The sequence below is a fragment of the Schistosoma mansoni genome, chromosome 1, assembly GCF_000237925.1.
Source record: "Schistosoma mansoni strain Puerto Rico chromosome 1, complete genome".
NCBI lineage: Eukaryota > Metazoa > Platyhelminthes > Trematoda > Strigeidida > Schistosomatidae > Schistosoma > Schistosoma mansoni.
In genome coordinates this window covers 37908429-37921927 of record NC_031495.1, presented here as the reverse complement: position 1 = coordinate 37921927, position 13499 = coordinate 37908429, and the positions used below count along the sequence as shown (strand labels likewise).

Sequence of the window (13499 nt, the reverse complement as noted above, 5' to 3'; positions counted from 1 at the left end):
AGGGATACCAAAATATGCATAGGTCACACAAATCATGCGGTTTGTGTGTGGTCTGAAATACTATCCGTGTACCCAAACTCGAAATAAATGGTTTTCTTAGAGGAACACTACTCGAGTCTTTGATCTAGAGATCTAATCCATAAGGCAGTTGAGCAAACTTAGGAGGTTCCATTCCATGGTAGCCGGCGACTAAGAAAAGATTCATACTCCATTTATTCAATCAATATCCTGAAGTCCATATGAACCATTGTTTTAAATCAGGATTTTCCAACTCCCCAAGCTGTATGCTCCGTATTCACTAACCCGACTTAAGTGCTGGATATTCACTTACCTTTCTATTAACTCAGTAAATAGCGCTCCCGCCGAGAGAATGTAATAAGTTGAATTTCCCTGGTGGCGACTGTTTACGCGAAACCGTATTAGAGCAATTGGAGAGGAAGTGATGAGCCTCCTCCTCGGTCCGGAAATAAATCTTAATTTGATCCCACCATACTTTATGAACGAGGTAATCAGATAATACCCCTTGTATTTTTGAGTGAAATCTATTCATCCATACGGCTACAGTACGCCTATTTTACATGATGGCTGATGTTAGTTCATGTTGAAAACTCTAGACATGGAACCCCTTAATCCTCATCCTAAATATCTAACTTTTAACCAAGAAGAACATCGAGACTCTTAGAAATCTACTTGATCCCTTACAAGGTTTTGAAAAAACAAATAATCCATATCCATAAGAATGAACCAAGATGGATAGTGACTAGCAGTGGAATCCAGTTTGACGCGTATTTCGTCCTATTTGGGACTCGTCAGCTGTATGTACCTGCATCTCAGAGTTGGTGTTCACTATGGAACTCTAACCCAGTACCTTTCGCTTCAAACGCCATCGCGTTATCCACTCCGCTACTCAGCTACATCAATGGGTAGATTCAAACAAACAATACTAAGTGAATTTAAACTTTACCCCATTGCACAAGCAAGTGGCTATCAGGAGTGAACACAAACTCTGAGATGATGGTACATCTAGTTGACGAGTCCAAAATAGAACGAAACGCGCGTCCTGGATTCTACTGCTGGCCCCTATCCATCTTTGCTTATAATGCTTGTGAATCAAGGCAATATCGAGGCAATACGTACAGTATGCACATATGCCAATAACAGACTGACCAATTGCAGTCCTAAACAGTGATCTTGAGTGCTGTTAGAGGTATGAGGGCAGTTATCAATTCCCTGTTGCTTACACTGTAGAAGGGTTCTTTTAGAGGTACTTGAAAAGGAAATTGGGTTAGGAGTGGTCTTAATGACCTGAGAGTGTGACTTCAGTGCCCAAGGGACAAATGCTTGAGGTCGGTCACACACGACCTTTTTGCGGGTAATTTTTGTGTTAGCTCCGTACTTGTTGGGACCTTACCGCCGGAGACGGATATCCGTGGGATAAGGCGGTGTGCATTTTTAGGGTCGAAATTTTCTAAACCCACACCTTGTGGGAAGGAACCAAAGCTGTTATGCTGGTTGTCTGAAGGAAACACCTTTCTGTCGTCACACCTCTATACAGTCAGCAGTACGACTTCACCTTCGGACCTTGGTTTTGCTACTTTTAGTCTTACCACTCTTCAACCGACCTGTCTGACATGGTAGGACCTTGAGAAACGATTGTTCCAGCCAGTATAGCTCGATTTGTTCATCACGATAGACAAACCCGACCATCACTTCAAGGTAGCAGCAACGGTCAGGTGCAGTCTTAAACATAAGAATGAAATTATTTGTGTTTTTATTTTCAACTTTCAGACAGATCAATTTGTAGAACACATTAACAGATTTATTCATTATGTAAAATATATCTACTCTTTATAGCATTATTTTATTTTCTATAAACTATCCATTTATTAAAGGTAAATTTTTTAACGGATTGAACATTCATAACAGTTGTTCTTAATCTCATTCCTATACTATACTACTTTATCATTACTAAATAAAATATAGACAATCTAACAAAGAGAAAATTTCTTTTCCCAATGATGACATTTAACAAAACATTACAACCAATACATATATGTACCTGGTCCTATGTTGTAGCTGACTGACAATCATTTTTATCATTATATAATAGACTATTATAAAATTGGAAAATGTTTCACGTCATTAAAAAAGATACCAAAAGTTATAAAGAATGAATATAACATTATAAAAGTAAAAATATGTAGAAGAGATATACCCATAGTAGAACTATATTGTATAGTGATGATGACCTTCAAGCAACCAATCATATCCAAGATAACATCAATACAATATTGCTCGAAATTCGAAAACCCAGTGAAAGATAGCATAAACCTTAGTCAAAGTAATATGTGATTAGCTATTAAGTGTAAACAGACAGATAATCAGCTTAATTACGCCTCTTACCCCTGATGGAGGAACTTACTAACTGTTAAATATATGATTCCCTTTCTACTATTCATATCTACTGTGAACACATTGAGTGTAGGTTGTTTGTAATTGTTTTAAATAAAGTGTTGTCTATCTGTATATTCGAGTTCTCTATATTCGGTTACAGATCTTGTGTCTAGTATAAGATGATCCTTATCTGTGTATAGTATATTGATCGAGTACCCAGTCTAGTGGAAGTAATTGAGATCTCGTTCATGGATTGGATTGTCGTATAACAAAAGCGTATTATGCCAAATAGAAAATATTTTTATTCTGCGGTTATATAAAAAAAACCATCGTCCGTAATTAGTTACTAGAATGCACATGATTGTTTTTTTTTTTAAAGACTTGCGCAATCACGCAATGAATTTAATACGATATGTTAAGTAACTTACGTGAGAGTGCGTGATATGATTTGAGGTATAGCTAAAGGTGTTTTTATCATTAAAACTGAGATAACAAGAAAAATAGATGATTATTTACTACAGTAGGGCCCTGCATCATCAGGTCGTAATTACAGAATAATGACGAAGTTCAAGAGAATAAAAATACCTTTAAAAATGCTCTGGTACGGCCGAGAGTGGGGAGAGTCCACTCTCCCTCTCCAAATGCTCTCATATGACCACGTGTATATAGCCTCTGACAGGGAGGTCCTACTCGTGGCATAACCGTTGTTTACGAAATTGAGAGGACGAAAAGCGAATGTCCGGCGCTTTAACTGGGTTGGTGGACACGGTGAGTCCACTTAGGGGAGTTGGAAAACCCTCATTCCAAACTAATGGTGCACATGAACTCCAGTATCCTGATCGAACAAATGGCGTATGAATCAATCGTTGGTCACCGGCTAACATGGGACTGCATCTCCTCACGATGCTCCACTGCCTTGTGGATCAGATCTTTAGGTCAAAAGCTCTGGGTGTGGTCCCCTAATAAAACCACTTGCTTCGGTTTGGGCACCTGAGTAGTACCACAGCCCTCACACAAATCTAATGAGATTTGTGTGTCGCATATATATTTGGTGCCCGTTTGTACCGATATTTATGTGTTTAAACAAATAAAATTAAATAATTAATTAATTTGTTTTTTACGGTTGCTTCTAGACCAGTGTTTACACATTGGTAAAGTTAAGTTATCCCCTTAAACCAATCAGGATTGAGAAAGCAAGTTCAATATTATGGTTTATATATCAATTTAGAATAACATTTATCTGAACCATAGCAAACCAGTATATTGACTATGTATCATAAAAAACCCAATTTTAGTGAATAACTACATCAGTAGGTATTTACATGACGTTCTTTTTGCTGAAGGTAACATTCACATGTGAATGAGTTTAAAGAAATACGAGATGAAGCGATATTTCGCTTCACTGTACTTTTAATTCTAGGTCCAGGTTTAATATTCTGAATTATAGTATATATAAACTAATCATTAATCCCAACCCTCAATTTTAACAACTTCACCTGTAGCTCTTCTACAGTTACTGCTGTTACCAAGCCCAGGTAAAGGAGGAGGGTTGGGCATGGGGTTAACAACCCCATCCCGTTGAAAACTAACTCGCTAAAAAACTCTAGCCAGAAAAAATAATTCAATTTTAATGGTTAATAACCTATAACCGATGTAAAAAAAAAGTTCATTATTAGGGTTATTAGCTGTAAGTTTGAAGAAAGTAAAAGGTTGGCCAAACCAAGACATAACATTAATCCATCGAATCATTGACTCTGTATAATTTATTGTTAAATCAAATGAGTGCGTGCCCTGTTTAGTATATGAGGTGACGTTTCCCGCCAATTAGAGAGGGGTGAATTATCGATCGGACCAGTGATACACAAAAGCCGTATGAGCAGTCTTGAGTACTTATCAGTCCTGCTTTCTGCCTGGCCCAGCCAGTTAAGTCCAGAACACCAATAATAGCCTCTGCAATATGAATCATTATTCTCAAACATACTGGGTTTATATACCAAACAAACTGACCACATCGTACCAATAAAATAGAAAATAACATTTATGCAAGATTTGGCCAAATGTGGCTGTGTTTGTGGGGAACATTAATTAATAGACTAGGGATAACTCAAGAGTGGTAAATCGTGCAGTAGTAGTCCATGGGTCAAAATAAAGCTTATAATAAGAGACACGAATATGAGTAGTTTAGTTACTTATTAATTATACAATAGGAATTATACATATCATATTGGTTCACAAATATTTCTTAAAATTACCATTCATAAATCTCCACGGGATATAACACCTCCCCTTTTTTGAGAGATCCGGATTTTAGATTTCCCGAATTAATTTATATTTATCTGAACCATTTTGGGAGTGACAGATCCATCTGTTTAGGGCCCACATAATTTTTGTAACCAATGTTTGAAGACGTTAAGTAGTATACCTTTGAACTGGTCACAATCACATGAGTGAACTCACTCATTATCTTCTATATATTAAGCTCCAGCATTTACTTGTATATACCTTTCCATATTGTCTTTTAAAACTATATTCTCAATGTTTGTTTTTTATCATTATCATCACTACTATATTATTTCGATCTGTTTTTGTGTACCAGGTTAGGCAAACACATATACGTCTCAAGCTCTAATTATGACTGGACTTGCCTAATCCTATCCCCTTTTAAAATTCTAATATCTTTTTATTATGTGTTTGTATATTTGCGCAGTATAATTCTTCCTCAACTTTTTCTTTCCAGTCAAATAGACTTCACTCCTGACAAAACGATACAAAATCAAAATTTGAAAATACTAAGAGATAATAAGGTAGAAGATGGAGATTGTAAAATAATCACCACTGTTGATTTTCCTTTCCTTGAACATGTAAACCCATTATGGTCACCAAGTAAAGATTTATTTCGGCATAAACACCAAATGGTTAAATCAATGAATACTACTACTAATAATAATAACAATAATAATAGTAATAATAATAAAGGTGACTATGGACTATTATTATTACCGACGTCAATTTCACCTAAATATTCTGCATCGATTCCTACTGTACCACGTCGTTCGAATAGTAATAAAATCAATGTTAGTCATAATAATAACAATTCTGTCCTGAATCAAACTACTCATATGTTATCCGTTGTCACAACAACATCATCATATTTACCTATGCATAATAACAATAACAACAGTAAAGAAAATCTAGAAAATGAAAATATTCAATTAAGAAAATATCCTGGTAGACGAAATTTTATTATAAATGAATCATATTTAAAAAATTCCAGTATAACAATGCCAGATCAAATTTCTCGACCATTTCGTTCTCGTTACTATCATCATCGTCATCGTTCAAGACTTTATTCTTTCTCTCAACCTAGAAGAAATAGTAGTAGTTTGTTGGATTTGAATTCAAATTATCGATCGACATCTTTTTCTGCTTCATCATCACCACTCTCATCATCCATTGGAACACGTACACATATGGTAAGTCTTGTACTGATTGTCTTTTCTTTTTGTATTGTTTTCACGTTTTCTTCTGTCTGGGCCACCGACATGAGCTAAACCTGACTCCAACGTATGCCACAGTGACCTTCGGATAAACTCTGACAAAATGTAAAGTCTTTTGATTTCCGTGATCAATTATTCAAGGATGTTTAGGATGCGATTCTGTCCCCCTAAATGTAAAATATTGCTTTCGAATTGGTCTATGTCAACCCTTGAATTAATAATAAGGAGTGACGGAGTTTAACATTTCACTTATTTTAAAAATCTCATCCCTGGTGGATTGAAGTCACTGACTGTGTGAACTGAGCCATTGAGGTAGGTGCAGATTACATGATTGGAGTTCACGCGATTATCCTAACAAATTGTTAGTGACTTTGGGTAATATAGCTCAAAATCATTCGTAATGGCACACATGCATTCATTTCTTGTCTTTTCGCTCATCTTGAGTCCCTAAATCTCATACTTTCTTCTTTCTGTACCTATTCTTTTCTACTACCAGTAGTTTGCTATTTACCTTGATAATTTTATCTAGGTGTGCTATTGTGGTGTGGCAACTTGGGCCGATGCAGGTATGTGCTAGGTTGTACGTCGCATATAATTGATCGACTGAACAGCACTAGATCAGCACAAAAATGACTTCATCTTTTGTGAAGCATTTTGTTTGAAATCGGTTATAGGATTGATATAAAACCAACCTTTGTCCACCCATTGTCCATGTCTATCTGTCTGTCTGTCCACCATTTTGTCGTTTGTTTCTTTATCTATCTGTCATATAGTTCAGATTAATTTCATCATCTTGATTATCATTATCTCTATGTCCTTTAATAGAGTATCGAGAATTTAGCAAATGAACTACAATCACATATGATTGATAGTTTAAGTGATAAAGAATATCATGTTCGACGTGTATGCAGTCGGTTAAGAAAACAACAACAACAGTATCAAAAACAACCTATTCCTATTCAATTTACAACAGATGATATTTCTGCTCCAAATCCAGCCTCTTTAACATCTTCTCCATTACCACTACCTATTGCTATTACTTCTTTACATGGAAGTTGTAGTAAATTAATCATTTCTAATGATGATAATAATATAATAAATGAAGAAAATCCATCAATTGAACGAGTTCGTTCAATAGTTCATCATTTACCTGATCAATCATTTACAATTGAAAAAAATAATTTAAATTCACAATTATGTACACCAAATTCAAAAGTATTTATGACATCTACATGTACTACAATATCCAGTATAACAGAGGTAAGTTTTATTCAGAAGGGGTTTTGTGGAGATTTCAGTATTTTTCAAAGTTGAGATCATGAGTCAATTGAAGCTAGACCACCATCGAAAACCTGGAAGCACTGGACGGCCGTTTCGTCCTATTATAGGACTCCTCAGCAGTGCGCATTCACGATCCCACACTCGAGAGATTCGAACCCAGGACCTACCAGTCTTGAGCCAGAGTCCTTAACCGATAGTTTTATTTTTTAGAAAAAAATGGGCATCTGTTTTTAAATTGTATACATTTATCGTTTGTCTGATATGTAAACTGCTTGAATCTCCCCTCGGCTCAGTGGTCTAAAAGTTAAACACTTGCTACGAGACCTGAAGGTCCTGGATGCCTAGTGCCACTGAGAAATCTGATACTAAGACAAACAATTATCCAATGCTACCTAATTTTCAATGATTGTTTAACTTAGCTCGGTTTGCAATCTGAATATCATTCAACAATCTCCCTTATACTGATAATAAAAATCATACCTCTGTACTTCCATTTACTAGGTGGTAAGTTATTTAAGTATTAACACTAGTATTTGATTCATCAAATCTCGGATAGTGGAGCACAGGGTTTGAACTATCCAATCTGTTTGGATGAATGTTGAGAGACACTTAGTAATGTTTCGTTCTTTGAACTAAATATTTTAACCACAAAACTTTCATTATTAGTATAAGGAGTTTGTCTGTTCAGATTGATGAGTTTCACAAGTTACATCATGAAGTAACTTTAGTGTAGACCATCATTGGAAACCAGAAACCACTAGACAATTGTTTCGTCCAGGTATAAAACTTCTCTACAACCCACTATAGATCAAATACAATACTTCCAGTTTTCATAATAAACACATAACCATTAGAACCGCTGCTCTGGAGTTCGAATCAAATCAATCTTTACAAAACCCCGTCAAATAAGTTATAATAATCAGCTCACTAATGATTGACTTCAAGATGCTTCTGAAGTCTTAGTAAGAAGTTGTTAAGTTCAAACATGTGAAATAGATGTCACCAGTAGCATTTTATGATTGTCGCGTTGTGTCCCGAAATAATTGAAGTTGGGATCATGCATTTGAACGCCGGGCTAGTGGTTATAATGGATAAGCGTTCGCCTCGAGAGCCGAAGGTCTTGGATTCGGTCCCTAGTGAATGTTGTGGGTACGGACGAATTAGCTATCCGGTTCTCCTTGTTTTTCAATGAAACCTTAGATGAGATCAGTCTTTGACAAATACTATCTACTAATTAAACTAATCTCCAGAAAACTCCTTCAAATATATTATATTTTTCAGTCTGATTAGAAATAAGTAATTATTAATCCCAAATTTCAATGGTCTACTTCCAGCATTTTTGCTTAACTACTTGTGACTTAATGGCAGTATTGAGGCAGTCAGTGATTGAATACAGTAGATAGAAAACCCCAGCTTGACCAAAGCTTCATGCTTATTGGCCCTGTCACAACTAGGTGTACTTGTAATCTTGAGGAGACCGATGTTACTTGGTGGATTCAAATCTGCTTTATCTAGCTTCACAGTCTGAAATACTACCGATTAGCCATTTCAGCCGCCTCGGACTATGAAGCTAAGTTGGGTAGCGCGGGTTCCAACTTAACGGTTAGTTTTAGCTCCTTAAAGATTACAGGATCACCATGTTGACAAATACCAACTAGCAAGAAACTTAGATGTAGCAGTATTTCCTGTTAATTACCTCCAACCATCGAACTTTTCAACGTTGTCCATGCGATGTCCATTGATTTAGACTAGTAGACAAATTACAACTTCATCGATAAAATTTTATCAGGGGTAGACAAGCATGACACTGGTCACTACTTCTTGGTCAATCAATTATGTGTATCATTGTTTATCCTCATATTTTTTCTTACAGGCCGAAGTTGATTTAAGCGATGACGATGATGATAACGGCGATGATCATGATGGACTAGATAAAGAACTTAATGAAAATCACAATGATCACAGTGTTTTACCTTTGGATAAAAAGGAAAATGAAACATTGTCTGACAATCTTTCAAAATGATCACTTTGCACAAGATAAATACCAATCATTAATCCCGATGGCAAGCACAACAATTCGAGCCCAGTTATCACACACACACACATTGTGTGTACTGTTCTTCAACTTCTAACAGTTTTTTTTATAGATTACTTTTTTTGCCTTTTACTTGTATTTCTATTGTTTTCTCCTTTTTTTTCAACAAGATAAATTCACTGTAAATATTTATATACTACTACTATTAATACTTAATCATAGTAATCATTATTATCAATTATTCTCTGATAGATACATTCATATTTGCCTGTTTCCTTTTATACCTTTATAGAATCTTTTTCTGCATGGATGGATATTTTCCATTTGTGTAGAGAAATCCACCAGTGTATTGATTATTATTATTATTACTAAGAACTACGTTTTATTTTGTGTATTAGGCGTCTCTATCGTTTCCCTTCCCCCCTATCCATTTTTTTTTATTTTCTGACATAATTTCATTTGTCCTTATTAATATTATTATTTATTTATTTTTTATCTCCCTTGATATTAATATGATCCCCCTACCCACAAAAATAGGATAAATTCTGTATAGGAATAATAATAGTAATAGTAATGGTACTTACTCCGTTCTGTCCCCCTCCCTCTACCCTTAATTCTCCCCCATTTATATTTATACACTCATAAATGGCGCACAGAAATTTTAATAATTAATCATTTTCCTCTCACCTTTTTTCACTCACTACAGCAACTGATTTATTTTTCCTTTTTTTTCTTTTTTTTTAAAGAAAAGAGTCATTTATTTTCTCAGTTTAATCAAAAATTAATTGACTTTATCTCTTTTTCTGTCATCTATTCAACTGATAAATAAAATATTAAATCTAATTTAAAGAGAATTTGTTTTAAGCAAAGATGGATATTGGCTAACAGGGGAATCCAGTTTGACGCGCGTTTCGTCCTGTTTGGGATTCGTGAACATCAACTCTGAGATGCAGATACATCCAGCTGACAACATTTCAGAAAGCTCCGTTGGATTCTGCCAACTTGTCTTGCTTATAGCGTAGATGAGGTACGCGTTTTCTGATCAGAGTATCAGTATAGTGAGCAATAGTTGTCCCCATATTTCTTTACGGTTATCGAATGTGATCTTTAAAATTGGTAGGTATTCGCAGGTTACTACTATTTGATTATAAGTGTCTTGTAAGCTTTGTTCGCTTATATAGGAACCACCAAATGATCAGGGATGAGGTAAAGATGGTAAATTGGATGACCAACTACTAAATCTCACCAACTGAGAAGGTTGTGATATACATTACATATACCCATCCACCCACTAACGTGAAGTGCAATGTGAATAAGCTCATCCGAAGAAAGCTAGGGACAGTTAGATCAACACTTGACATTAGTCTACTTATTCACTGACAGTAGGATAGAGACACATTGGTAGCTGCAGACTTCTTGGTTGGGGTCCTCGCCATTATCGTAACCAGTGATATTTGACGTTGTGTGATGCCCTAGAATCAGCTGTGATGGCGTAGATATATTTACTTGTTGTTCTCTCATAGACCATGACTTTTGTAATCATTTAACACTTTTCATTCCACAAATTCGTATTTCGTTCTCGAATAGTATTATCTTTCCTTATATTTGATACAATGGGTCAATTAAACGTTTCCATATGGGGAAGCCACATTTAGGCGATCGTAAATCTAATGACAAAAACATGTTATTGGCCAACAAATGGTTTCATTTTCTAAAGAGTATATACTTATATATTCATAAATGAATCCTTATGCATTCAAATTGATTTACCACTAAAAACTTTCATTTTCACTCTCAGTTTTCTCGCTTAATAGCCGGTTGTAAGCTTGTGTATAGGAAATTCATGTATTAGTATCAGTCTGAGATACCGTGAGGCCCCCAAATGCCCTGGTACGGGCGAGAGTGAGGAGAGTCCGCTCTCCCTCTCCAAATCCTCTCACATGGCCACGCGTATATAGCCTCTGTCAGGGAAGTCCTACTCACTGCCTTCTCACGGCATTACTGTTGTTTACGAAATTGAAAGGACGAAAAGCGAATGTCCAGAAGGAGCTTTAACCGGGTTAGTGGACACGGTGAGTCCACCTAGAGGAGTTGGAAAACCCTGATTCCAAACCAATGGTGCATATGGTCTCCATTATCCTGAAGGAACAAATGGCATATGGATTAATCGTTGGTCGCCGACTACCATGAAACTGCATCTCCTCACGATGCTCCACTGTCTTGTGGATCAGATCTTTAGGTCAAAGGCTCTGTGTGTGGCCTTCCTAAGAAAACCACCTGCTTCAGTCTGGGCAGTATCACATCCCTCACACAAATCGAATGAGATTTGTGAGGCGCATATTTATCTGGTGCTTCCTTGTACCAATATTTATGTGTTTAAATAAATATTAAAAAAAACCGTGAGTCATACTACTATCACATTGATACTGTTACTAATTCCACTGCTCTAGCATTTGTGCTCGTTGTTCTGATATGATACTGCAACTTGAGTTGATACATATATATGCCAGGTTTGACACTGCATATAACTGATTGATAGAGAGACATTTAACAAGCACATACTAATCGACATTTTACACGTAAGATACAGATATAATTTTGATAAATACCTAAATTCCCATGGATCACCAGCCCACATACAGCTAGAGTATCCTAGGAGTCAATAGCCTCCTAGAAATATCAAAACAGTTCAACTGAATGTATTCAAAAGCACAAATACAGAGAAACACAATATTTGGTTTCACATCATCCTATCAGTCATCTTATTTCGTTGGTATTTTTCATTTCTATCCTGATGGTTTAGAATCAAATTAGCTGGTTAATTCAAATGTTCCCTGATTTTCAATGATTTTTCTCAAAATTAAGTAAAGATTTTCGAGGATTGTTAAGTTTTATAGTTTCTTTTACTGAAAATCATAAAGAACTGTACAGCTATTTTATTTCAATATGGAATTCTTCAGTGTCAGTACTCATTTACGATATCATCCTAGTGGCTTAAGTTCTATCAGTTCGTTCCGTCCTACTTTATGGTAGTGAAACATGGCCGGTAAGAGTATAGGATATTCGTAGGCTGCTAGTTTTAGATCATAGGTGTCTTCGAAGCATTTCTCGTATATCCTGGGATCACCGAGTAAGTAATGCAGTCGTTAGGAAACGGGTACTAGGATGGCAAATCGATTGATGAGGAAGTGAAACATCATCAGTTGAGATGGCTGGGACACGTGTTGCGTATGCCAAACCACCGACTGCCCCGACGTGCAATGCTTTATGGTGTAGGAGTAGGTTGGAAGAAAGCTAGGGGCGGCCAGATCAAAACGTGGCACAAATCCATGAAGTCACTGACAATTGGACTGAGCCATGTTGGTAGGTGTAGACTACCTGGTTGGGATCCGCGAGATGATAGCAGCCGATGGTCAAAGACGTTGAATGACATGGCTCAAAATCGTTTACAATGGCATAGGTGCATCCATTCTTTGTGTTCCCCCAAATTCTAATCTTTTGAATTATTCATGTCTCTATCTTTTTCTCTTTCCAAATTTATTTCATTGGATTATACTCCTTGAATAACATCTTCAAACCCTAATCTTTTCGATTACTGTGTATGCTCTTACTACTTCTACCACTATGGGATTTGAATCGACAACTGTATCTCTGTGTTAATATGGCATGGCAACTCAAAATGATGTACGTACGTACGAAGTTCTACGTTGTGACTTACTGACTATCATCTATTAGGTTATAGATGTACATTGTCACTTAGTTGTTCTATTATTTGAAGGAGACAGTTGCCTAGTCAGTGCTTCCTAGTTTCCAATAGTTGTTTTAACTTATAGCAATCAGTAATGTAAAGTAAATATTTATTCAACCAAACAGTGAAAATGACAATGCAATGTTTAACTTTCGTGATTATTATTCTCAGCCACTTATCATCAGTCTATCCGATTGATAAACAGTTTCCGGCTTCCTAATTAAAAACTATAATACTAAATGCCTTTTTGCTTCTGTTACTGTTATGTCTTATGGCCCATTAAAATATCATATAACAAAATTGCTAATCAGAATATCGATTTCTATGACCTTATTTCTGTTCTAAACTAATGATGCATTAACCATCACTAGCATACTTTCGTCAACTCTAAATCTTTATTGATCCTCTGTATAGCAGGTTCTCACCTAGCTCAGTCCGTTCAATCTAGAACATAAATATCAGCCTCCATTGTATGAATCGTGTATTTCGGACATATTTGGTTTATATACAAGCAGACCAGACCGCATCACATTATAAAATGAAC

The 13499-nt window shown here is 36.0% G+C and overlaps 1 protein-coding gene across 1 annotated transcript in view; it reads left to right on the top strand.

The window, feature by feature from the left end:
- The window catches only part of Smp_125370 (serine/threonine kinase), a gene marked incomplete at both ends in the record, with an annotated part of 41730 nt that extends 32535 nt beyond the window's left edge, over positions 1-9195 (top strand). Inside the window, 3 exons of the mRNA XM_018794313.1 lie at positions 5132-5867; positions 6717-7151; positions 9046-9195. Of these exons, the coding sequence (XP_018648738.1) occupies positions 5132-5867; positions 6717-7151; positions 9046-9195 (1321 nt within the window). The remainder of the gene's footprint in view (positions 1-5131; positions 5868-6716; positions 7152-9045) is intronic.
- Between the last annotated feature and the right edge of the window lie 4304 nt (positions 9196-13499).